General features: G+C 40.5%; 1 protein-coding gene and 1 long non-coding RNA gene across 8 annotated transcripts in view; one reads left to right on the plus strand and one right to left on the minus strand.

Annotated features, from left to right (window-relative positions):
• Lekr1 (leucine, glutamate and lysine rich 1) overlaps positions 1–25,698 on the minus strand; it is a 169,910-nt gene that overhangs the window by 128,550 nt on the left and 15,662 nt on the right. For 6 of the 7 annotated variants that reach the window (XM_040754338.1, XM_040754335.1, XM_040754336.1 and 3 more), the window contains one exon: positions 19,147–19,361. The exons of the other annotated variant lie outside the window; for it this stretch is intronic. In XM_040754338.1, the coding sequence (XP_040610272.1) occupies positions 19,147–19,361 (215 nt within the window). The remainder of the gene's footprint in view (positions 1–19,146; positions 19,362–25,698) is intronic. 7 annotated transcript variants of the gene reach the window in all.
• On the plus strand, positions 6,776–9,190 carry LOC121143146. Its single transcript, XR_005880267.1, has 3 exons — positions 6,776–6,897; positions 8,425–8,481; positions 8,997–9,190. It is a non-coding gene; the product is annotated as an uncharacterized LOC121143146 (long non-coding RNA).

Genomic DNA, 25,698 nt, shown 5'->3' on the forward strand with positions numbered 1-25,698 from the left:
GACTAAGTAGAGAGTTTTCAAAAGATGAAACACAAATGGCTGGGAAACATCAAAGATGCTTTCAAGACCTTAGCCATCAGGGAAATGAAAACCAAAACGGCTCTGCGATTCCCTCTTACACCAATCAGTACGGACAAGATCACTAGAACAACAGCTCATGCTGGTGAGGGTGTGGGGGTAAGGGGACACTCACCCGTGGCAGGCGCAACTGCAAACTTACACAGCCACTATGGAAATCGGTGCGGCTGTTCCTCAGAAAGCTGGGAAGGTATTACCTCAAGAGCAACCTATACCTCTCTTGGGCAAATGCCCAAAGGACTCTTCATCCAACTACAAAGATACTTGCTCATCCATGCTGGCTGAGGCTCTCTATTCGTAACAGTCAGATATTATTAACAGCCTTGACGTCCTTGAACTGCTGAATGGACAATGAAAATGAGGGACATTTGCATAATGGAATATTATCAGCTATTAAAAAATAAAACTATGAACTTTGCATATAAATAATTGGAGTTAGAAAAAAAATCATAGTGAGCAACGTAACCCAAAAAGCGAAATATTGCATGTTGTGATGGCTAATCTTAGTTGTCAACTGGGCTATATCTGGAATTAACTAATACCCACGCATCTGAGTACACCTGTGAGGGATTCTTAGTTATATCTTTTGAAGTGGGCAGCTCCACCTTTAATTGAGGTCTTCTTTTAGCAGCCCACATAAAAGGCATGGAAGAAGGAAGTTCTTGTTTCCTGCTCACCCTTGTTCTCACTGGTAAGCCTATTCCTTCACTAGCATTAGAGCCTACTGCTGCAGGATTCTAATAGATACTGAAGACCACCTGGGACATCCAGCCTCATGGACTGAACAACTACTGGAGTCTTGGGAGTTTCCATTGGTAGTAAGGCATTGCTGCATGGAGGACAGGCTCCCCAGTGGAAGAGAAATATAATATAGTCTTATGAAGAGACAGTGTGGAGACTGGAGTAGGAGGACTAAATGGGGGATGAGGTTGGAAGAAAGGGATAATAAAGGAAATATAGGGACGACTAACACTGCTGACCTTTTGAGTGGACATACAGAAACCTACTACTGTAGAAATCCTAAATATGTACATATATGAAAGGCACCTAAATGGAGTCCAAATAATACTTTAAACAATGCCCCAGCTAGACGTCTTATGCCACAAGGTGAAAACTCCAGTCCAGGAATGTGTTACATAATCTTGAGTTGTTGGCCAAAGGCGTTCCATGGAACCCTCCCCTCCAAATCATCATAGGCCATTGCCAAGGCTATTGATTACTTTCCAAAACCTGCTAGTGAGGCCCTAATATGGAAGAAAAGACTTACATATGTTATTAATCACAAAGAAATAGAGTTGGTGTCTAACATGAAGCTTCACCTCTACTGACCTGCATTCATGGCTACCAGAAGCAAAAGTTAATTATCGGTATCTCCCATCTCCAAACCCTACAGCCTACAACACTGGCCTGCCTGCGAGATACACTGGTGCAGTAGTGCACAAATGTTATGGGAGTCACCAACTACGTTCTAAATGCATTGAAGCCCTACTCCAAAAGATGCAATTCATACCTGACACGGCTAAGGTGGACAAGAACCCGAGAACAGATAGATCATGGGCCTACTAAAGGAATACAGCAATAAAATGACTAATGACATATCGATACACCCATAGATCAGTGCCTTTGCTCAGCTGTCATCAGAGAAGCTCCTTCTTGCAACAAATTGGAATTAACACAGAGACCCACAACTGGATACCATACAGACAAAGGCTTTGGGGCATTCAGTCATAAAGGGGATGTCTTCATCAAAACCCTCAAGGCTCAGCGATCTATGGGGAAGAGGAGGTTGAATGACTGTAAGAGGCAGAGGTGATGGATGACTCCAAGGAAACGGTGTCTCCCAGACACAACAGGACGGAGTCAATGCACATATGACCTCATGGAGACTATGACAGCACACACAAGACCTATACAGGTTCCAGCCTGTGTGGGTTCTAGCACTGAGAGTTCCCAGTCCCCACCAAAAAGCCATCTGTAGCTGATATCTGCTGGCAAAGGGAATATCAGTTTTCTCCAATGGAGTCTCACTGGGTATATTAACCACACTTCACAGGCCCCCGTGCCCAGTAGCTGGGCAAGACAAAACAAACTCAGTGGTATTTTTGTCTCATTTTACTTAGTTTAGGATTTTTTTGTCTTACTGTCTTTTGGTTATTTTGATTTTCATTTCTGTTTTGTGTATGTTTCTTGATTTCACTTGTTTTTTTCTTGATGGGGGATAGCCTGTATGCTATGAATATATGTTTCTCTTATTGACTGCTGAGTAAATGCTGATTGGTCATAGGCTAAACAGTTTATAATTAATATAAGCCTCTTTATGTTTGTTTGGGAATAAACACCTGTGGGACCAGATGGGACAGAAACTCCATCTACAGTTTTTAATGAGAAAGATTAAAAGAACATACAGTTGTGAAGGTAAGGAGGTGGAGGCAACAATTAGGGGAAGGGAAAAACATGATCAAAATATGATGCATGATAATTAATTGTAGACAGAACAAGAAAAATTCCCTATGAAAATAAATGTGACTTTTACTAACTTTTATCTCATGTACAAGTTTGTGGTTTTTAAAGCACAAAAGCAGTTGAGTGGTGGTGGCACACGCCTTTAATCCCAGCACTCAGGAGGCAGTGGTAGGCGAATCTCTGTGGGTTCAAGGGCAGTCTGGTCTACAGAGCGAATTCCAGGACAGCTAGGGCTGTTACACAGAGAAAACCCTGTAGATAGATAGACAGACAGACAGACATAAATGGATAACAAACAAATAAATAAAACACAAAGCCCTTAAGTCTTAAGATTTTATATAATAAGTGTAGATAAAACACAAGTATGTGAACTTTTGATTATAAGAGCTAATCCCATATTTAAAAATGCATTTCCCGTCTTCCTGCCTTCTTGTTATATCTTAGCAACAGTTTATGCTAGAGAAGTATCAATAAGTAATTTTCTGTGTTTCCATTCTCTGCGCTTTTTTTCATCCTTTCCACATAGAACAGTCATTCTTCAAGGTACCTCCTGGCTGGCAGCAGGAAAAATGCATCCTCCCTCTTCAGAGGACAGACAATGACAAAACCGATGAGCAATCACATACAGGTGACAAAACGCATGCCCATTAATAGAAAAATGAAATATAAATTCCAGGAAATTATCATTCAATCTTGATTTATAGTTGAGTGACATTTTTTAATGTCATTGACATTCACCTGAATCCATCACAAAGCCAAGCAAGATATACCTTTCATGGATAGCTCTCTAGGCATTTATCTGAATACAGGATTCAGCATAAGTAAGACTGCACGCTGGGAACAGAATCTAAAGAGCCAGGAGGCATATTAAAAGCGGTGCAGATGATGCAATTCACAGCAGAGAGCCATCTGTAGGCATGCATGCATTTAATGTTGATAGAAAACAGGGGTGACAGCAAGAGATAGACTGCTGCCGTTTCTTCTTTCTTGACAAATCATTTAAAGTACAGAACGTAATGCATAAGCTGGAGTACTTTCCAGGAGGTGTATAAACATCTCTAAGTTATGTACTGTGGTAAAATGAAAGTGAAATGCAATGTGAAAATTGGCTTCATGGTTCATTTCATGCCTTAACCATATAGCGATAATATGATACAATAAATGGGAAAATTGGTAAATAACATGAGCACCCCACTGGGCTAGGTCCTGTGGATAACACAGGAAAGATGAAGCCTATTTCATTCTTAATAATTCTAACACATTTTTTAAAAAATATTTGGAAAACACTAACTGTGCTGTCCGTTTTCATCAACTTGACACAAACCTAGACGCATTTAGGAAGAATAAAATTTAATGGGAAAAAATGGCTCCATAAGATTAGGCCATAGGCGAGTCTGTAGGGAGTTTTCTTGATTAATGATGGATGTGTGAGGGCCTAGCCCACCATGGGTGGTGCCAGCCCTGAGCAGATGGTTCTGGATGGTATAAGCAAGCAGGCTGAGGAAACCATAGGGAGCAGGCGAGTAAGCCGTGCTCCTTCAGAGCTTCTGCCTCAGCTCCTGACTCCAGATTTTCCCGCCTTGAGTTCCTGTCTTGGCTTCTTTCACTGGACTGTGACCCAGGATACATAAGCCACATAAACCCTTTCATGGTGTCTTATCATACCAACAGAAAGCCCATTTAAGACACAAACGGAAAGACAAGAGAGTACACACTCAACTCTTCAGCTGTTTCCACATGTAAGCACTATAGGAGATCAGAAAGGACATCATTATGTGCTGCAAAAACCAGAGGTAGCGTCATGTAGAAGACAGCTCTAGAAGCATGTTAGTAACCACGTGGAAAGAATCAGATAGGTAGTTTATCTTAGCAGGGGGAAAACAAACAGCAACAATGTTCTATAAGCACACCGAACAAGAATGGCCTCCTCATATTAAGTAAAATTTATGTCAGAATTATGCCTTTTTACAGAGAGAAATTAAATTAGCTCTTTTCTTAAAGCTAGTCCTATCTAGTGCAATTCCAGGTTGGGTCTACTGCTCAAGAACCTGTTTTCTCTCAAAACATTCCAAACTGAACTATAAACTTGTGGTCATCTTATTCATAGTAAATTACCTCAGCAGAGAACATACTATTTGGCATGCTTTCATTTAATAAAGTTTTGTCTTAATACCATTAGGAAGGACATTTGCGAAGGTATGTTCTTGATTCTTTTAAAAAGACGTTTGGTTTTCTGGGTTGTTAAGGATTTAGCAGAGAGCTCGAGAGACGAGTCAGCTGTTAAGAACACTTGCTGATCTTTAAGAACCCACACCAGGCGACTCACACCACAGTAACCCCACTTACAGGGTATCTGATCTTCTTCACAACTCTGAGGGTACCAGGCACATACATATATGAAGGCACTCACACATAAAATATATAATCAAATCATCTTTTCTTTAAGAAGGATAAAACACACATTGATTCAAATGTATATTATATAGATCTTTAAACTACAAGAATCCAAAGCCTACCCTCTTTGGGGATTTCATTTTAAATTCAAACTAAATCTAAAGTTTACAGACCTCTTTAATGAAAATGTCCTTTTCAAACCTCAATTAAATCATCACTATTAATCATCCATTCTTGGGGACAGTGGCTCATGCTTGTTAATTCTAGTACTACTAGGAAGGCTGAGGGAGGAGGATCACCCAAGTTCAAGGCCAGCCTGGGCTATGGAGTAAGACCATGTCTCCAAAAGTAGAAAAGAAAGGGGAATAAGTAAACAAGTATCAGGCAGTTAACTATAAAGGACAATGCTCAGGTACTCCAATAAATAAAGTTAAGTCTGAGGAAAGAGAACACAAAAACCCACAATGTATTGTTTCTATTCTCCAACAGTTTCCAACGCACATCTGCCCATCTCTCCTTCCCTTTCATCTGTCACCTCTTCATCTGCCCACCTAACCATCCATTAATCCATCATCACAGAATAGTACACACTAGATACAAAAAGGTGATATAGTTAGTAAGCATGTATATCTGGAAATACTTTGATTACATATAAAGAATTATATTACTTGCAGAGAGCTAAGATTTCATTAGAGGCTAAGGCTCTTTTATTAGACTGTCATTGTCATTACCACAGTAACCTCACCACTGCAAGATGGTGGATCTCCCTGTCTTGAAATCTGGCTGTGCTTTAAACTACTAGCAGCCAAGTCACTCAGGCCATAGCCCGAGGGAGATTCTGTTTGCCTAGACAATGGCTTTGTTGCAGCTGCTAAAGGTAGTTTTAACTAAATCTCTATCCTTCTAAGACAGCTCTAGATTCAAAGGCTAGGGTGAAAACCTGAGAGCTCAGAGAGTTAAGAGTAGCAACTGGCTTACCCTTCTCTCTTTGCTAGCATCCCAGAAGCGTCTCTCCTTCTACACGAAGCTCCTCCCTGCTACTTCCTGGCAACTAGTTACTAGCTCCGTCTCTCTGAGCTCAGGGTATTTTTTATTTAATTAATGCAACTGCAACACATCTTTACATAATTAAGCAAAATGCATAAAAAATGTAACACATCTTTGTCTAGTTAAACAAATACGCCACAACAGGTGAAAATTCTTGTGGAACTCCAACAGATTTTAACTTATATATCATTTTAGATCTTTAGAGAAAGTCATTCTTAGTTTCAAAAGAAGAGTGTAGGCCCTTTAGCATACACAAGGAAGATTCAGTTCTGCTGCCACAAAAAACAGACAATAGAGAATCCCACAGGAAGCCATCATAGGTTTTCATACCTGCTTATAAGTGAATCACCTAACATAACTAGGTGCTAGGCACTATATTAGAGATAAATAATAAAATGGATTCCCTGGAATTTATATTGCAGCCAGCAAGCAAACACCAAGCAAGTGTTGTCAAAGACCATCATAAACAGAAAACCAAAAGAAGTCACAGGAAATATCAGGGTTGGCAACAAGTCATTCAAGGAGACTACTGCAGATGTCCAAACAGACCATGACCAGGAAGTAGCTATACAGACTCAAGATACTAAGAAGGAAGATGATAAAACAGGAAAACCACTTGTGGATGAGATGCAGGTGAGGAGATGCCTTTGTGTGACCCAGCTTTGACAGCTTACATCGGTTGTCACTTGACAGGATCTAGAATCTCCTTGGAGGAAAATAGTTGAGTCAGGCTCACTGGAGGGGGTTAACCTCGGTGTAGGTAACACACCCACGGCGCTTGCGTCCTAGACTGCACAGAAAGAAGGAGCTCGAGCATTCATCACCCTCTGCTTCCTGACTGCAGACACAGTAGACGGCTGCCTAAAGCTCCTGCCACCAGGACCTCCCACCATGATGGACTTTACCCTCCAGCCGGTGAGTCAAGGTAAACTCCTCTCCCTTAAGTACTTCACCATAGTCATAGGAAAAGTAAGTAGGACACCAGCAAGTGAAAAGTCAGCACACACACACACACACACACAGACTCTACTCCTGTGAGAGGAAAAGTTGAAGAATATCAGACACACGAGGGTGGCGGCAAAGTGTGGGAAAAGAAAGATGGGTGACACAGATTAAAATAAGTCCAACTACAACTGTCTCTGTGCAAAAACAGCCCGTAACTGGCCACTGATCGTGCCCAAGCACACTATGCCGCTTGCCAGGCTGGGATCATCAGGAGCTCCCAGGGAGGTACCATAGGCTCCCAGATGGAGTTGTCACAGAACTGTGAGCTGGTTACAGAGAGTTGACCTGGGGCTGGATATACGGTGTGCAGAGAAACCACCAGAGCAGAAGGAGCTGTGAAGATGCGCCAGAAGTGTGGTGCGGACCTGAAGCTGAGCTGTTTTACAAGCATCCTGGAGGGACTAGCATGAGGAGTATTTATATAAATACATATATGGCCCTAATTAGTAAGTAACAACATTGCATTGTGAGAAATGTGCTAACCTTGGCAGAAGTATCACCAATGAACACTGATCCCTAGATATTGCCTAGACTTGGGGACTTTTCTCGTGACATCATTGTATGTTTGGATACTGAAAGTAGGTACAGATGGGATACTATCAATAGTAGAAAGGGAATATATTAGTTACTTTCCTGTTGCTGTGATAACATCATGACCAAGATGAGGTGATGGGAGATGTCATTCTGTAAATTTGTGTTACTGGTTGCTGAATAAAGCATGTTGGCTAATAGGGAAGCAAGATAGGTGGGACTAGGAGTCAAGGAGGATTCTGGGAAAGAGAGGCAGGGATGGACACCATGTTGACTGCCAGAGTGAGAGGTCTGGACCCCTTTCTCCGGTAAGAGAAATACTTAGATTAACAATTATGGGTAAAATACTTAAGTCAGAGCTAGCCAGTAAGAAACCAAGCAAACGGCCAACAGCTTTATAATTAATATAGCATCCTGTGTGTTATTTGGGGGTTCAGACAGCACAGCTGGGCCCAGGCAACTGGCAAGGAAGACTACACTCTACAGTAAGGAAGAGATTATTTAGGCTTATGGCTCTAGAGGGATAAAATCTGTCTTGATGAAGAGGCTTGGTAACAAGTGGCAGTAGGGCATAGCAGCCAGACCATGAATCTGAGTGTTTATATCCTCACTGGGAAGCATGAGGGGAGTAAATAAACTGGGAGTAGAGTGGGGCTTTAAGCTCTCAAAGCTGGGCCCCCATTGACATGCTCCTCCAATAGGGCCACACCCCATAGACCCCCCTAAACTGCATCACCAACTGGGAAACAAGGGTTCAAATACTGGTGCCTACAGGAGACATTTCTCATTCAAGTCGCTATAGACAGCAGCATGCTATTAACCTTGAGTAAACATGGAAAGGACAAAAAGGATGTGAGAATTCTCTAAGCTTAGGCAATCTGCTTTTTTTTTAAAACTATTTTTCAGATGAAGAAATCAAGGTCCAGAAAAATTAAGAAGTAAATCTTGAGATCTTGTGAGTAGGTACTACTGACTTCATACTATGCATTGACTCCCTTCTGCTTTGTTCTCAGAATAAAGTGGTAGTTTTAGCCTAATAAAAGTTGTAGGACTCAGCCTAACAAAAATTGTACCTTTTGGTACCATAATAACTAAGGTTAAATAGGGGAAATCCAAGGTAAATATATATATATATATATATATATATATATAAAGAGTAATTATGGCCTGAAACTCTACACTGTCGATTAAAAAACTTGAGGTATAAAAGAATGCCTTTAAAAAGACAAAAACAGAGGGGAAAAAATGTTTATTTTGGTAACCATGTTGCTATAGCAACGCTATAACAATCCTCAGAAGAGCTTTCACAGTTATGCCAATAATAAAATATATACATAGGTCTACCAATAATATCAAATAAATAGCAGTCTCCATAGTCTTGCTAGATCTGGTAATGTGGAAACCCATGTAAACTGTATTTATACTAATCATCAATCCATCTGTCAACTTCTGTTTACTGTTTGCATGCGCCCTCCAAGAGAAGGAGTCAAGGAAGAAAGTATACACTCTGCCTTGGGACTCTGAAGTATACAGCCTCGGGATGACACGGAATGGGGACCAAAAGTAATAGTTAGCTGACCTTAGAGCTACCAGTATGAATAAAACATACTGTTTCCTCAATGTTCAAGAGATACATAGCACTAATATAAATACAACAGATTCACACTTAATATGCTTACAATAAAAATGTGGTATAAACTTCTGGGTTTAAATTATGTTTTCATGTCCCTGTGTGTACTGCAATAATTTATGAGTAACATGAAATAAATACTTTTCTAGGTGTTCCCAAACATTTAAGTATGGCTGATGGGGAAGTCCTGTGTATATGTCAATAAAGCATTGTTGGCCAATAGGGAAGCAAGATAGGTGAGACTAGGAGTTGAGGAGGATTCTGGGAAGGAGAAACACAGAGAGTCATAATGTAGCCTCCAGAGGAGTAAAAGGTCCGGACCCTTTCTCCGGTAAGAGAAATACTTAGATTAACAATTATGGGGTTAAATACTTAAGTCAGAGCTAGCCAGTAATAAACAAGCAAACAGCCAACAGCTTTATAATTAATATAGCCTCCTGTGTGTTTATTTAGGACTGACACGGCTCTGGGACCAGGCTGGCAGGAAGGCTTCACTCTACATATGGCCATACATGGGCCAGTGCTAGTTTGCATTTCTCATTGCAGAGATTTGCACCTTGCACTACGGGAGGCTGACCAGAGACTTGAAATGGTTCTCTTAAAACCCCGCCCTTTGAAAACCACGGTTCTGTATCAGTTCCGTGTTCCACACACCCTTGATTATTCCAAATGAGTTACACAGTCATTCTAACATGTATGCACCCTAAGCTACATGCATGAATGACAAAAAAAGAAAAGTGTTTCAGAAACCCAAACAGCAGAGAGAGATGACTCAGCAGGAGAGGACTGGGCTCGGCATACACTGTGGACTTCTGGAACTCTGGTTCCAGAGTATCTGACAACACCTATGCATACCTCTTCCAGCTGCTTCCATCCATAAACTTAAATATCCTCTATGCTAGTGGGTTCCCAAACTGTGGGTCTGGTTTGGCTTTGGACAGCTGGTATGGTCCTGTGAACTTTTATTGGGCTAACTGCTTCAGATTTCACTTGTTTGCCTAGCATGGTAACTGCCAACTATGATGGAAAGATTTTTTTAAGATTTTTGATTTATTTAAAAGTGGACCTTTTTTCAGATACAATGGTGTTTTACTAATTAAATAAATGCATAGAATATGCTGTGGCCATGTGACCATATTCACCACTGGTCCAAATCCAGAACTTTCTGGGAGATGGGCCACTGGGCATGTTTGTGGGGAATTATCTTTATTTTGACAATTGATGTGGGAAGACTCATCTTGACTGTAGGTAGGCCAATCTCTTGATCGAGAGACTTCGACTATATAAAAACTGTATAAAATGGAGAACACAAGCTCAGCACCAGCTTGCATTCACCCTCTCTGTTTCTGGGTATAGATGTAATGGGAGCCAGTACTTTGAGCTCCTGGTGCCTTTGACTTCCCCTCTGTGATGGACGGCACCTTGAACAGTGAGCTAACATAGGGCAATTTATACAGCAACAGAAGGGAAGCCAAGACAACCCCACCACTCTCCCTGTCCTCTTGCTGGTTCCCTCCCTCCCATCAAGCTCTGTTCTTTCCCCCATGCTGTGTGTGTGTGTGTTTGTGTTCGTGTGTGTGTCCATGCACATGCATATTTGGTCAGTGCCTGAGCAATAGGCTCTGTCTTCATGACTGTAACAGTCATCCCATACCAGGAAGGCAACATTTCAGTATTCCTCCATCCTCTGGCTCTTAAAATACTTCTGGCCCCTCTTCCTTGATGTGCCTTTAGCCTGTGGTGGGTGGTGGAGATTTCTCACTATTTACTCTCGGCATTTTCTCTGGGAAAGGAGGGTTCTGTGATCCACATTGACAGCATCAGTGGTGTCTGTGTTCACTTGGGGTCAGTCTGAGTGTCTGTACATTCCAGCAGAATTGGGGAGATGAGTGATGACGGGGAACCATGTCGTGCACCCCTGATTTCACAGTTAGAATCCTGTGTTCCTCAAAAGAACTTTAGTCCCATCCCTCAGGGCGGACTGTATCCTGTGGCTTAACTTTACTTGGGACAGTCTCCATTTGGAACTGGAAGAAGAAATGTTGAAGAGGCACATGGAGATGTATATATGAAGCCACTGACTTCTGTAGGCTACTGTTATTTGTGAGGAATTACACAATCACCCCCCCCCACCCAAGTTACTCAAAGCAAAACTTAATTTGACTAAAAACCAACTCAGGGTTTATATTGAGAAGGAGGAGCCCCGTTGTCACCAGGTTTTTTTCCCCCTGTGTATAAAACTTCAGCAAGAGCAAGACTAAAAGGTGGAAGGGAGCAGGGGGGACCTCAGAAACCCCAACAGAACGAAGCTCCTGAGTTCCCTTTGTTCCTCGTATGCCACACGGTGCTGGAGAGCTTTCCAGAACAGAACTGCCCAGAGCCACAGAGAGAGGAGAACTCTGACCCACTTCGCTACTAGAGGAGAGGGTGGCTGACCACAGAAGACATTTTTAGCAATACCTGCCTTACTCTGGCCAAGCACAACTGGAAGCCATACCACTCCACTCTACTGTTTCAGTTGGGTGGAGCTGCAGGAGTCACCTTCCATACCACCCCACGGGGGGAAGGGGGGGGTCACAGGGGATGCACTCCAAGTGGAGAGTCAGTGGGGCTGAGCTGGGAACTGCTAAATTCCGGAAAGAAACAAAGTTCTGGTGTCCCCAACAGGGCAGTGTCAGCAAGGCCGATGGGGGCCTGAGGCTCTGTCCCCAACCTTCCCCAAGAAGGAACAGGACAGTAGCATGAGGCTTTCTTTCCACACCTGGCATCTGTGAGATCCCTGGGGAAAGCAGAGACCATGAGGGGCACTGGAAACAGCACTAGTGAACACTGCTCTATCCTGTCAGTCCTGAGCCTCCAACTCCACAGGGTACCACTGAGGTGGAATGATGGAGTGTGAGACTCTGCTGCCCTGCCCTCCGGGATTGGTGGAGCCAGTAGGAAGCTGAACTTCATTCCCAGCCCCCACCATCAAGAAGGAGGATTAAGTGGCTAGAGGTACTCTCCTTCTACCCCTCAGTGGAAAGAAGAAACAGAAGAGGCAAGCTTCAGGCCCTAAACCTCAGCAACAAAACAATGTAAGACAGACCTTGAATTCCATGTGACTCTGGGAGTTCAGTAGCTGGGAGATCATTTTACATCCCAATGCAAAAACACAGCAAGTACAAGACAGCGACCTATTCCCAGAAAAGTGTGAGACCAGGGAATAGATGAAGTTCCTCTTCACCAATCTAATACAGGGTATTGTGAGCCAGGACCTCATTTTTCCAGGAGCATTATCAGCGAGCCCAGTAGGAAATGACACATAGGCTGTATTAGTCAGTGCTCCCCAGATAAACAGAAACAATAGGTCACACGGAGAGAGGGAAAGAAATTTATTATGAGTAACGGTCATATGATAATAGAAGCTACTAAGTCCATGATGTAAGTAATGTAAGTAACTGCCTAACATAAGTTGTTGACCCAGGAAGGTAGCGAGTGTATTTATTTCTGGTCCAAGCCAAAGGCCCGAGGGTCAAGATCTCAGTACACGTCTGAGCACCAGAAACTCTGGTCTGAGGACAGAAAACAAACGCTACAAAATAACTCTTCACTTTCCCCTCATTTTTATTCTCTGAAGTCTCATCAGACAGCCCAACCACACTAATTAAGACTCATCTTTACCAATTCAAGTACTAATCTCTTGGATAAACACACAGACACACCAGAAATCGTTGTGCCAGCTATCTGAGTATCCCTTACATTAGTCAATTTGACATAGGCATCCACCACCAAGCCAGAAGCAGGACACCACAGTGTTAATAGAAACGACCAAACACTGCCATGAATCAGATGTTAGAATTATCTGACAAGAATTATACAGCTAATACAAAAATGCCTTTTTTAAAAACTAAGAATCTCTTGAAACAAAATAGAAAATTTTAGAAAGAAATAGAAATTACACCAAAGAACCAGATAGAAGTTATAAAACTAAAAATTATGATAAGTAAAATAAATTTATACTTTAAAATACAAGAATAGAATGAAGGCAGGATAGGAAGATTGGAAATTACGAAGACATGAGAAGGAAGGAGAGCCCACCAGTCTAAAGTTTTTTGCCAGCCAAAAACCAACAAGCTCAGCACAATTAATACTGGCTTAAAAAGTTACCCACATAAAGGCAATTGTTTTTATTTAAAATTAAAATGCTAAAATAGCAGTAAGCCAGGCTTAAGGCCTGATGTGTAGGACCCTGAGTTATATTTCACTCCTCTCCCAGGTACTTCTGGGAATCTCCCAAACTATTGAGTTTTATTTCCAACTTCCTGCATTTGTGATCAAAAGTCCTATTTTATCAATTGGTAATCCTGTCTGCATGTTGTTAGGTCTCAGGGTATGGCTGGTATACCCCACCCTCTGTTTGGAGCTTGCCAGCCCAGGGCCCTGGCTGCCCTTCCCCAGGAGGCTCCTCCCTATAAAACCCCCGCACTGTTGGTCAGTGGCTCCTTTCTTTTTTTAACCTTTCGCCCTCATGACTCCTACACCTGGTTCCCTTCTTCCCTTCTCCTCCCAGCCCTCCTCACATGGCTCAGGGTCACATCCCAACTGTCCCAGATGCCTCTGCCTCTGGCTATGCTCTCCCTTTTATCTCCTGCAAAAATTCTCCTCACCAAACCTAGAGCAGCCATACCCTTCCTTTTCATTTCCTGTTTTCATCTGCGTTTCTTAGCAATAATAACTTCAGAACTCACCAAAGTCAGAAGTGTGGTTTACCCCCATGCTACCCCGTGTCCGTTCTTCCCTGGCCCCTTCTCTCTGGAATTCCTGTGCTTAAGACTTATGTTTAAAATGGGCCTTAAGAAATTCCAAATCTGCTTCGTACTGGCTCACCTGTAAAGTCATTTCTGTGGTAAAGACAATTGGCTTTACCTGAAGAGAGGTCTCTGGAAAGAGCTGTCAGGTTGCTGGGCGTGGCGGCATGCAGCTGTATCTCCATCCACGCCCCCCCTGAACTGATAGTATCACAGAGAACCGTAGCAACAAAACTTAAGAATTTACCCACTATGAACAAGGGAGAGAACTGAGAGGGGGCACTCTAGAGATTTGTGGAACAATAGCCAAAGAGCTAAGTCGTATGATTGGACTCTCGCAATCTTACAAGCTGTAGTCTTACAAGTGATTACCATGGGAATCTGGATAAAAAGTCTATGAGTTATCTGTTCCTTCTTACAGATGTGAATGACTATACAATTATCTCCAAATTAGAAGTTAAGTCTAAAAAGCCAATGGAATCCTAAACAGAAGTATTACTGGTCAATAACCAGACATTATAGCTCTTCAGTTCTCTGCACTAACACCAGCTGTGACCAATATCTTCCTCCAAAATCACTGGAAAAGGAAGAATTGACCAGATAGATAGAATTCTAGCCTGCTGTAATCACCAGCTTGCTTATTAGATTGTATAGCTTAGATTTCATTTAAAATACAAACAAACAAACAAAAAACCAAAATACCCTCCATCACAAAAGCCAGACACAAAGTAAAGACAAGCCACAGACTAGGAGAATGTAAGAGCAAAAAATACATCTGATATAGGACTTGTATATTTCCTAAAACATAAAACAAACCATAAAAACTCAACAGTAAGAAAATAAACTAGCTGGGCAGTGGTGGCACACACCAGTAATCCCAGCACTTGGGAGGCAGAGGCAGGTGGATCTCTGTGAGTTTGAGACCAGCCTGGTCTACAAGAGTGAGTTCCAGGACAGGCTCCTGTAAATGGAGGTTTTTCTCCCATCTGCCAGCTCCCAAATAAACACCCAGAGGCTTAACATTAATTATAATTGTTTGGCCAATGGCTCAGGCATATTACTGACTAGCTCTCACATTTAAATTAGCCCATTTTTACTATTCCGTCTATCATTATGTGGCTGTGACTTACTAGTAATGTTCTGCCATCTTACTCCTTTGGCGGCTACAGGGCATCTCCCCAACTTTGCCTTCTTTCTCGCCATATCTCTGTTTGAATTTCCCACCTAGCTATATTCTGCCCTGCCATAGGCCAAAATAGCCTTATTTATGAACCAATAAAAGCAATACATACTTACAGCATACAGAAGGACATCCCATATCAGGCTTCAAAGCTACAGAGAAACCCTGTCTTGAAAAACTAAAAACAAACAAACAAAAATGTCCAATAAACCTTTCTTTCTACCCACAGGGTGGTTTGGTGTGGCGGTTTCACTGAGCCCTCACTTATACTGGAGTTAAAGGCATGTGCCGCCATGAGATAGATAGATAGATAGATAGATAGATAGATAGATAGATAGACAGACAGACAGACAGACAGACAGACAGACAGACAGACAGCTAGCTTACCATTTATAGCATAGTTCATTACAAAGGGAAGTCAGGGTAGGGACTCAGGCAGGAACATGGAGGCAGGAACTGGAGCAGAAGCCAGGAAGGAGTGCCGCTTACCGCTTACCCCTTATGTCTGGCTCAGCCTGCTTTCTCAGACAACCTACGACTATTTGCCCTGGGGTGGCACCACCCACCGTGGGCTAGATTCTCCCTCATCAATCATCAATCAAGAAACCGCTTAAGAGACTTGCACAAGCCACTCTGATGGGGGCCTTTTCCCAGTTTTAGTTCCCTCTTTTGTCTTCAGGTTGCCAACCCAAAAAAAAAAAAGTCCTAACCAACACAGAGGGGGGAAATCATGTGATCACCCCAACATGCAAAAGGAGAGGAGCAGCACCACTCATCAAAGTGCGGCAGTCATTCTTCATTTAACCTTAGAAAAGCAAGAAACACAAGAACCTCTCAGGATGATAGACACAGTTTTCAGAAACCTACAGCAAAGAAACGCAGTAGACGAGCCCACGCTGAGTGATAAAGAAGGCAAACGCACACCTGCAGGTCAATATCTGCCTGCACCAGTTCAGGCTAACAAAACAAGGGAGTGCTGTGAATTACTCCTTTTATACTGCAGACGTCTGTCCTAGGAATTGGTTTAGTAACTAGATGCCTGGCCAGTAGCCAGGCAGGAAGTATAGGCGGGACAACCAAACTAAGGACGCTATGAAGGACGGAGTCAGAGGAGTTGCCAGCAGACGCAGGGAGAAGCGAGCTGAGAGCTCGCCATCCTGAGAAAAGGCACCAAGCCACGTGGCAGAACGCAGGTAACAAATAGGGGTTAATTTAAAATGTAAGAATTATCTAGTAATAAGCCTGAGCTATTGCCTGAGCATTTATAATTAATAATAAGACTCTCTTGTGGTTATTTGGGAAGTGGCTGCCAGGACAGAAACTTCTGCCTACAGGGGATGTAGAGAGAAGCCTTTTCCTTGTCAGCCACTTTTTTTTTTTTCCTACCAGTCGCCTGGGCTCTGCCGCATTGTAGTCCCCAAATAACACACAGGACACTGTATTCATTATGAAGCTGTTGGCCTTGCTTGTTTCTTACTGGCTAGCTCTGACTTAAATATTTACTCCATAATTGTTAATCTTAAGTATTTCTCTTACCGGACATCTTACTTCTCTGGCGGGCTACATTGTGACTCCCTGTGTTTCTCCTACCCAGAGTCCTCCTAGATGCCTAGTCCCACCTATCTTGCTTCCCTATTGGCCAACAGTGCTTTATTGACATATACACAGGACTTCCCCATCAAGGGGAGGGCTAGTGAGGTACAGCTGATGAAACAGAAGGAAAGATGTGATTGGATATTATATGATAAGGTTTTATTCATATTATATCTGTTCAAGAAAGTCAACTGAAAAACACACAACTAGTAAAAATTAAGCAAAGGAGTTAGATATATAATCAATGTATAAGAATTAATTGCATTCAGAAATATTAGAACATGTCATGAAGAAAAAATTCTATTCCCCAACAGCAGTAATAATTACATGCAAATGTACAAAAACTATAAAATTTTATTGAAAAGGATTAAGCAAATGTGTAAAAACTTTAAAATTTTATTGAGACTTTTTAAGAACAACTGAATAGAGGGGAGATAGAAAGATTGTGTGTGTGTGTGTGTGTGTAAAAATGTCAATTCTGAAGATACCTAATTACACTAAGAAAGCAAATAAAACCAGAGTCTAAACCGTAACATGAAGTCTGATAACTGATTGCAGAATTGTAGAAGACACACTACACTAAAAAATTAAATAAAAAGACTTGCCCAGCAAAATATCATAATAAGGATATCCTAAGGATAAAGTGGTTAAGTATGGTACTGACTGATTTGTAGACAGTGAATCAATAACACCAAATAGAGGACCCAAATTAAACTATAAATCAATAAGCTGCATTTCATATCAGGGGAGAAAGGGAGGCATATTTAAACAAAGATGTCAGAATAACAAACTAGACATTTGGAAAACAAGAAAAATAAAATTATGTCTACCTCACATCATATACTAAAATTTACTGCAAATATAATAAAAGGCTAACTATAAAACAATACTATAAAATAATTCATGCAGTTTTTTTCTTGTAGTTTTAAATTGGGATTATTGCTGTCATTTTTCTTTCCAGTGCTGGATATTTTGTTTGCCAGATTTATATTTCTCCTTCCGTTAACAAAAACTGAATTTCTCTTATTGATACCTTTTCTTTTGTTATACAAAGTCTTCCCAGAACTGTCCATCAAGGTTCTTCCCTTTCTCGGGCTACAGAGGTGGGATCAGGATGGTCAAAAACCAGTGAGACCCTAATGGTCTTCAGACTTGAAGAGAGAGACATGATGGAGGAGGGTGGTGTTCACTGCACAGAGGCTTCAACAGCAGCTGCTTCCCATCCTTTCCAAAGTCAGAGGACCCAAATTTTTCCTTTATTTCAAAGGCTACCACCCCATATTCTTCCAATAAACTCCTTCTGTGTTGAGCCTAGGATTAGTAAGGCTCACAACACAGAACTTTGGCAGAATTTGGCACAGTATGCTATTTTTAAAAAAGAAAAGAACACACAACAAAAATTGTAATTGACAAGGTAAAAAGATAAGCAACCGTGAGAAAATATTGGCACATATAAAGTGTAAGGACAAATATTAAAAATTCCATGGACTGGGGCTATAGCTAGTTGTCAGAGTGATTGCCTAACATACACAAAGCCCTGGGTTTGGTCCCCAGAACCACATCGCCAGGTGTGGTGGCCAACACTGGGAGGTGGCGGCAGCAGAATCACAAGTTCAAGATCATCCTTTACTACATGAGACCCTGCCTCATAACAAACAAGACTCACATAAACTAATTAGCCCAACAGAAATTGGGCAATTTATGTGTGCAGGAAGAAACATCAATGTGCAGGTGAAAAATGGCTCACCTTCATTAATGGAAAAGAAATATAAACTGAATTTCCAGGAGGTAACATTTTTTTTCAGGCATGAGAATAAAAAAGGATGCTGATATTTAAGAAAGTGCAAAGGATGGCCAGTTCCTAAATTCTTGGCCAAACTTAATTAGTGAAGTCTTCTCAAAGGACATTATGTTTCAATAAACATCAACATTTTAAACTGGTATTTGCTTTTGGTATTTTTGTTTCTGAGAATTTACCTTATGGGAAAAAGATATGTCAAAATGAATATAAATATGAGTAATATCTATAATAATAAATACAAATAGTATAAACATTGAAAGGTGAAATGATAAGTAAATTATTATATACCTCTAAGAAAAACATAGCCACAGTAAAAGCAAGATGGATCTGTATGTATTAATGTACAACAATTTCCAGTACACACTATTAAGTGGCAAAGTCACAAAACATAGTTAATATATTATTTATTTTAAATATCATCTACTAAAGATACCAAATTGCAAATATAGCAGGTCTATTTATAATAAAGGTAAAGAAAGGCACAGTAAAGGATATAGAAAAACATTCAGCTCACTTGTCACTCACAATGCCACTGCTTCAGCTTCCTGACTGCTGGCAATATAGGCATGTACCACCAGGCCACCCAAATCTGTTTTCTTTCAGACTAAATAAGAGACAGAAAACATATTCCAACCTTCCGTTTTTGGATTCACTGTCAGTTTTATACTTGTCAAACTCCTGGCTAAGAGACTGCAGCTTTTCTTGAAGTTTCTTTTCTCGTTCAACACTTCCTTGATAAAATTTCATTTCTTCTTCCATTGCTTTCAGTTTTCCTTCCATAGCTTTAAATTCATGAAGAATTAGATAGCTGACGCCACAGTATTTACAAACTGTTTCTTCAGGAGACATCTAGGAACCAGAACATATATTTATTGAAATGGTGTTTTTAATTGTGGAAAATAGAGTTCAACCAAAGATGTCATGCAACCATGCTGGTGACAAAGTAAATATATAGTCTGTTGTGCTGCTGAGATGGTCATTATGACATTGCCCACATCTGGATAAAATTTCTAAAACCAATACAAATCTTGGAAAGAGAAAAGACTTTCTCAAAGAAATGATTTCTCTATGATATCTATCAGGAAGAAATATTTATTTGTGAAATATCATTCACAAAACAAAACTAAAAATGCTAAAAAAATACTTACTACTTTAGTTTGGAGATTAGTTTTCTATAATGTCAGAAGGAATCCATAGTCTTCTGCTGTCAACTATGCTATGACCCTCTAGATCAGTGGTTCTTAACCTGTGGGTCCGGACCCCTTTGGTGTCGAATGACCCTTTCACAGGGGTTGTATATCAGATATCCTCCATATCAGATATTTACATTACTATTCATAACAATAGCAAAATTATAGTTTTGATGCAGCAATAATTTTATGGTCAGGATCACAGCATGGAGGAACTGTATTAAAGGGTCACAGCATTAGGAAAGTTGAAAAACACTACTCTAGACACCTCTGATTTTACTCATCTGTAAAATCATGGCACTGGATCAAATGAACTCTACACACTCTTACTTAGCTTTAGTATTTGGAACTTTTATAGAATTTAACATTCTGTCCAAAGCTACAATAGGAAATGCATTTTGAACTTATTTTCTTCTTAGCTATATTCATTTTATAGATTAAAACTGAGACTCCTGAAGTTTCATAGCCAACTAAAAGGAGAGGATGTTAAAATTAAACCAAAGTCTTTTTAAGAACCAACATATTTATACACCTTATTGTATTATCTACCATGGGTATATAGGTTCTTGTGTCCTTCAGATAAAGTGTGCGTGTGACTCTAGTCAACACAAGGGCAGTGAAAAAGCAAGCCAGGAAAAAAGACCCTTCTTTTTTGTCTTAAAAATAAATAGTCCTTGGGTAGCTTATGTTTGATTTGCTTTTCATAAAGGTAAGAGAGTTACAGAGCACCAAAGTAAAATCAATTCATAGATTGCTCAATAAGGACCTAAAAACAAAAACACAATGTCTCATCATGGCTTGGAATTCAGTACATGGCCCAAAAATGCCTCCTACCTTATTGTCTCCAATACTGGGATTACAGGCAACATGCCACATCTGGTCAAAAGTGTTTCTTCTTAATGAAACTTCCCTTGAGACAGTAGAAAGTGTCCCCATAACTGTTATAGCATATGAAGATGAAAGTGTCCCCTTAACATAACTATGTTATAGCACAAGAAGGTAAAAGTGTCCCTGTAACTATGCTATATAGTACAAGGAGAAAGAAAGTACCCCTGTAACTGTTACAGCAGGTGAAGGAAGAAAATGTCCCTGTAACTAAGTTACAACACAAGAATGTGAAAAATGTCCTCGTAACTATGTTATAGCACATAGAAAGTGTCCCTACAACTATGTTGTAGCACAAGGAGAAAGAAAAAGTGTTTCTGTGATTATTTTATAGCATATCTGCCTATCCATTGTACAAGTGTCACTTGTAACAAATGTTATAAAATAAAATTATCTCACTTTAATGTTAACAACTTCAAATCAAACACCAGAATACAATGTGTGAATGATTATGTCACCCCCCAACAGTCTCTGATACCAAATGTATAGATTTACAAAACAGCTTTGAAAGAAGTCATAAACTACCTGGTTTAAGCTTTAGATGTGTTCTTTTGGGTCTACTTCGAAAGAGATTTATAGTTTAGTCTCTATTCTGACATCCCAAAGGATGAGGCACTCCTTCCAAAAACAGCCTATTCTATCTTCTGCCAGTTTTGTCTCCAGGGAAATCCTTTCTCTTGTTCACTCCAATCACTCTCAAGAACATCAACAATTCCCAGTAACCATGCAAAATAACCTCATTCTCTCCCATACAGGGCTCATTTTAAGACCTGAAAACAGCCTTCTCCTTTTAACAGTTCAAGACAGCTATCAGAAATACGTCATGCTTTCTCTTCCTCAGATAACCACCTCTAGTTCTTCAGGTTTTTTCATAGACAACAAGATTTCTAGTCTCCATCCCATCCTAGTTTTCTCTGAACTTCTTCTATGTGTTTCTCAGAATGGCATCTAAAATGGAATGGCTCCATGTGGCTGATCTTAGATAAAAGAACAAGAAAGGACTCAAGCATCTTACTAGCAACATTACTAGCAATGCTTTCTAATAGAACCTGAGTCTGAATCATTCTTTCATACTTTAGCAATTCTATGTTATAGCAGATGGTACAAATGATATCATGTTAATCAGCACCCTTGTTTAACTATATACATACTGCTCTGCTTAGTATTGTGAGCGACTTTGTCTACCCACTCATCCTTGCCATCATTGATCGACAGCCCCAAATTACACGTTGGACACAGAAGACCCAACCTCTAGTCAGGAATAAGCCAACTAGATCTGGAAGTATTGAAGAATTAGGCAGTTAGGTTTTCTTAGCAATTATAAGGATGAAGCCTCCTGTGTGTGATATATAATTAACCACATTACTGGGCTGAAACACACAGAGAGAAGCTAAGAAGAAGACACTGTGGCTCTAAAGAGAGAAAAAAGATAATGGGAAAAGTCTATGTCCTGATGCGGGATGTCATTCTGTGTATATGTTGTCTTATTGGATGTTGTTGAATAAAGCACTGTTGGCCAATAGGGAAGCAAGATAGGTGGGACTAGGAGTCTAGAAGGATTCTGGGAAATGTAGTGAAGTGAGTCATCACCATGTGATCGTGGAGAAAGGACGCATAAGACTGCGTCCTTGGAAAGATAAAGTCTTGATAAAAATATATATTAGTAATTATGGGTTAATAATCAAGTCAGAGCTAGCCAATAAGAAACCAAGAAAATAGCCAACAGCTTAGTAATTAATATAGTGTCTGTGTATTATTTGGGGGCTGAAAGAAGCAACAGGAACCAGGTGGTGGGCAGGAAGACTAAACGTTACAATGTCCGGTGCCTGATGGCCTTCTGAAAGTTCCTAGAAGGAGTTTCTCTTGACAGTTGAATGACCTACTTGCATTTTGAGATCTCTGTCCAGACTTTTTATACTTTTTGCCTCCCTTATGCTACTTATCCCTTGAAGCCGGTATTTCCCAGTCTCTTGACTGGGCTTTCAAATGGCAGTACAGAAATATAAATATCAATAAGAATATATCTTATACCATCTACACTCAAATATGCGTCTAAAACAGCATCTACGTCACACATGTATGCACATGATATGTTTTGAGGCTGGAACTTCATGCATCACATCACCTTAGCTGATAATAGTCCCACTTACTAAATACTGTTCCAATACATCTCATTATTAAAGTATTATCTCTGCAGCTAGCCTAAAGTTATTCATACCTACTTTAAGAATAGTAAGACAAACTGTATCAGACATCTTCATAAAGGCCATGTATTCTATGCCAAATACACTTCTGAGAGCTAGTAACTACAGGCACAAAAATGAAATGAGAGCTGGAGAGATGGCTCAGAAGTTAAGAGCACTTGTTGCTCTGGCAAGGACCTGGGTTCTGTTCCCAGCACCTAAATGGTGGCTCATAACCATCTGTAACTCTAGTTCTAGGGAATCCAATGCCCTCTTCTCACCTCCATGGGAATCAGGAACAAATGCAATGCATATTTATATATGCAAGCAAAACACTCATATGCATACAATTAAAATCTAAAGAATGAGAGAGAGACAGAAAGGGAGGGGAAGGGGGAACTGAGGGAAGAAAATGAGCAAGATACCCTGACAGGTAAATATGTTTACTGCCAAGCCTTACAAACTGAAGTCAATCCAGGGGATTCACATGACGGAAGACAAGAACCAGTTGTTCTCTGACATCTGTACATGTATTATGGCACATATAAATACACATAAAATAAGTATAATAAAGGAAAACTTTTAAATGAAATAGCAAGGCTCTTTTGTTGTCTTAATGAATGTAAAATTGGTCAAAGGGTTACAGCTTTCACTCATGCATCCTTACTCCAGATATGGTAGTGCAGGCCTTTAATCCCAGCACTCAGGACGCACAAGTGGTGGACTTCTAGTATTTCTAGCCAGCCTGGTCTACATAATGAGTTCCCAGGCTAGCCAGAGCTATATACTATAACCCTGTCTCAAAAAAAAAAAAAACTAACCTAATAAGCCACACTTTCATAATGTACTCTACAGTCTTGTCTGAAACTAAAATGAGACTTACTTGTCATTCAATATCATTTCATACATGAAACAGCATTTGCATATTATCTCCTCTCTAGCAGACTCCAAGATAACAAAAGAGGCTCTTCCATCCCATTCAGAGTACTGGCAGTCCTTGACAAGCTCATCTGTCCATGTCAAGAGATCTGAACTCACTCACAACAGACGGGCATTTCCCATATGCCTCCCTGCTCATTCTGAGTTTTGATCCGTTCTCATTAATTAGAAGATTCTATTGCTTACTCAAAAGCATTTATCCCCAAACTTTGTCCTTTAGTCAGTCTTTTTCCTACTCCTAGAACATCCTTATTCTAAAGAAAAGTCTTCATGGTTAAAGTAGACTTGCTGCTAGATATATCAAACAAACCATATGACTTCCCATTGTGAAAGGTATTAAAACAGATATAGTCATCATAACAATCAAGGGATGAAAAGCTAAAATAAAGCAATGCAATTTAGAGGTTCTCTAAATGTTCATCAAAGAAAAACACAATCATCATTGTGATCTGTAAACAAAACAAACAACAAAATAATAGTAATAATAGACCCAAAAGAATGGTCTCCAGGTTGGCCAGCATAACCTGGATCTTGAATTACCTCTTAAATAAATGTATACATACAGACTTTCAGCACTGTTCAATTATAGTTTTCTACAAGCAAAACTGTAACAGGAAGGATATAACCATTTTCAAATTCTTAGTATCTGATGGACTAATTGCTTGGGACATTTTCTGAAGCTTGAGAAGTTATGAGATACTGTAATTAGGGGCCCAAATGAAGCGAGTAAAAGTTATGTTTGTTGTGAGTTATAATTTGTGCTTCGTTCTTCTAACTCAGTGTTCTCTCATCTTATTTTCAAAGTAGCATAATAGCACGCTGTCATTGCTGACAAAAGAGCCATCATTAACAGGAAGCTCCTGCCTCTTCTGCTGGAGGAAGCATTAACAAGTGGAGTATGTTAAACAAATGCAGATTCACTTAGAAAGGCATTATAAACAAACTTAAATGCAGTGTTTGCACTCTTTAAATTACAGTTACTTAATATAAAAATCTTGATAACTTTTCAATAACTAAATTAGGCTTCAAACCTTTGTCAGTGTTCCTGGCCAGACTTAACTACAAAAACCATCTAGCAGCTGCCCGCTGCCCAATTGAGGCATTCCCTGCTCCTACAGCACGAAGATCTGAGTTTGGTTTCCAGGACCCACACGACAGAAGGAGAGAACCAACTCCTGCAAGCTAGCCTCTGACACAAGCTAGTGCTTTGACATAGGCACACTGGACATGGCAAAGAGCAAGTATGTATATGCACAGCAAATAAAACATTATTTTAAAAGTTGATGCCTTCATCTAAAACAACAAGTGTTTAGTAGATTTCAGCCAAACTGGCAGAAAGTAACTTCAAGGTAAGAAAGTGAACCTTTGCAACCACTAGCCAGACAAATCAGTTGGCCATTTCCTAAGTCCATCAGGATCATTTCTCTTTACTAAGTCAACTTTATAGTTCATTTCATAACAGGGATAAAAGGAACCCACAGCTATATTACACTTAATACAAAAAGCCTGAGTAATTGTCCCTTAGACTGGGAGAAGACAAAGATGTCCATTCTCGTTGCCCTTATTCAATTCAATGCTGGAAGGACTAGCAGAGCTGGGTGGAAATAAAAGGCCCACACATTAGAGGGAAGACACAAAACTGCATTTGTGGCAACTCCTGCCTTAGTTAGGGTGTCTACTGCTGTGAAGAGACACAGTCACCATGACAACTCTTATAAAGGAAAGCAGTTAGTTAGGGCTGGCTTACAGTTCAGAGGTTTAGTCCATTACAGTCATGGCAAGAAGCATGGTGGTAGGCAGGCAGGCAGACATGGTGCTGGAGAGGTAGCTGAGAGTTCTCCATCTAGATCCACAGGCAGCAGGAAGAGACTATGACACGCTATCCAGGCTTGGGCATCTGAGACCTCAAAGCCCACCACCAGTGACACACTTCCTCCAAAAAGCCACACCTACCCCAACAAGGCCACACTTCCTAATAGTACTACTCCC

Source organism: Mesocricetus auratus, unplaced genomic scaffold (assembly GCF_017639785.1).
Source record: "Mesocricetus auratus isolate SY011 unplaced genomic scaffold, BCM_Maur_2.0 Super-Scaffold_100011, whole genome shotgun sequence".
NCBI lineage: Eukaryota > Metazoa > Chordata > Mammalia > Rodentia > Cricetidae > Mesocricetus > Mesocricetus auratus.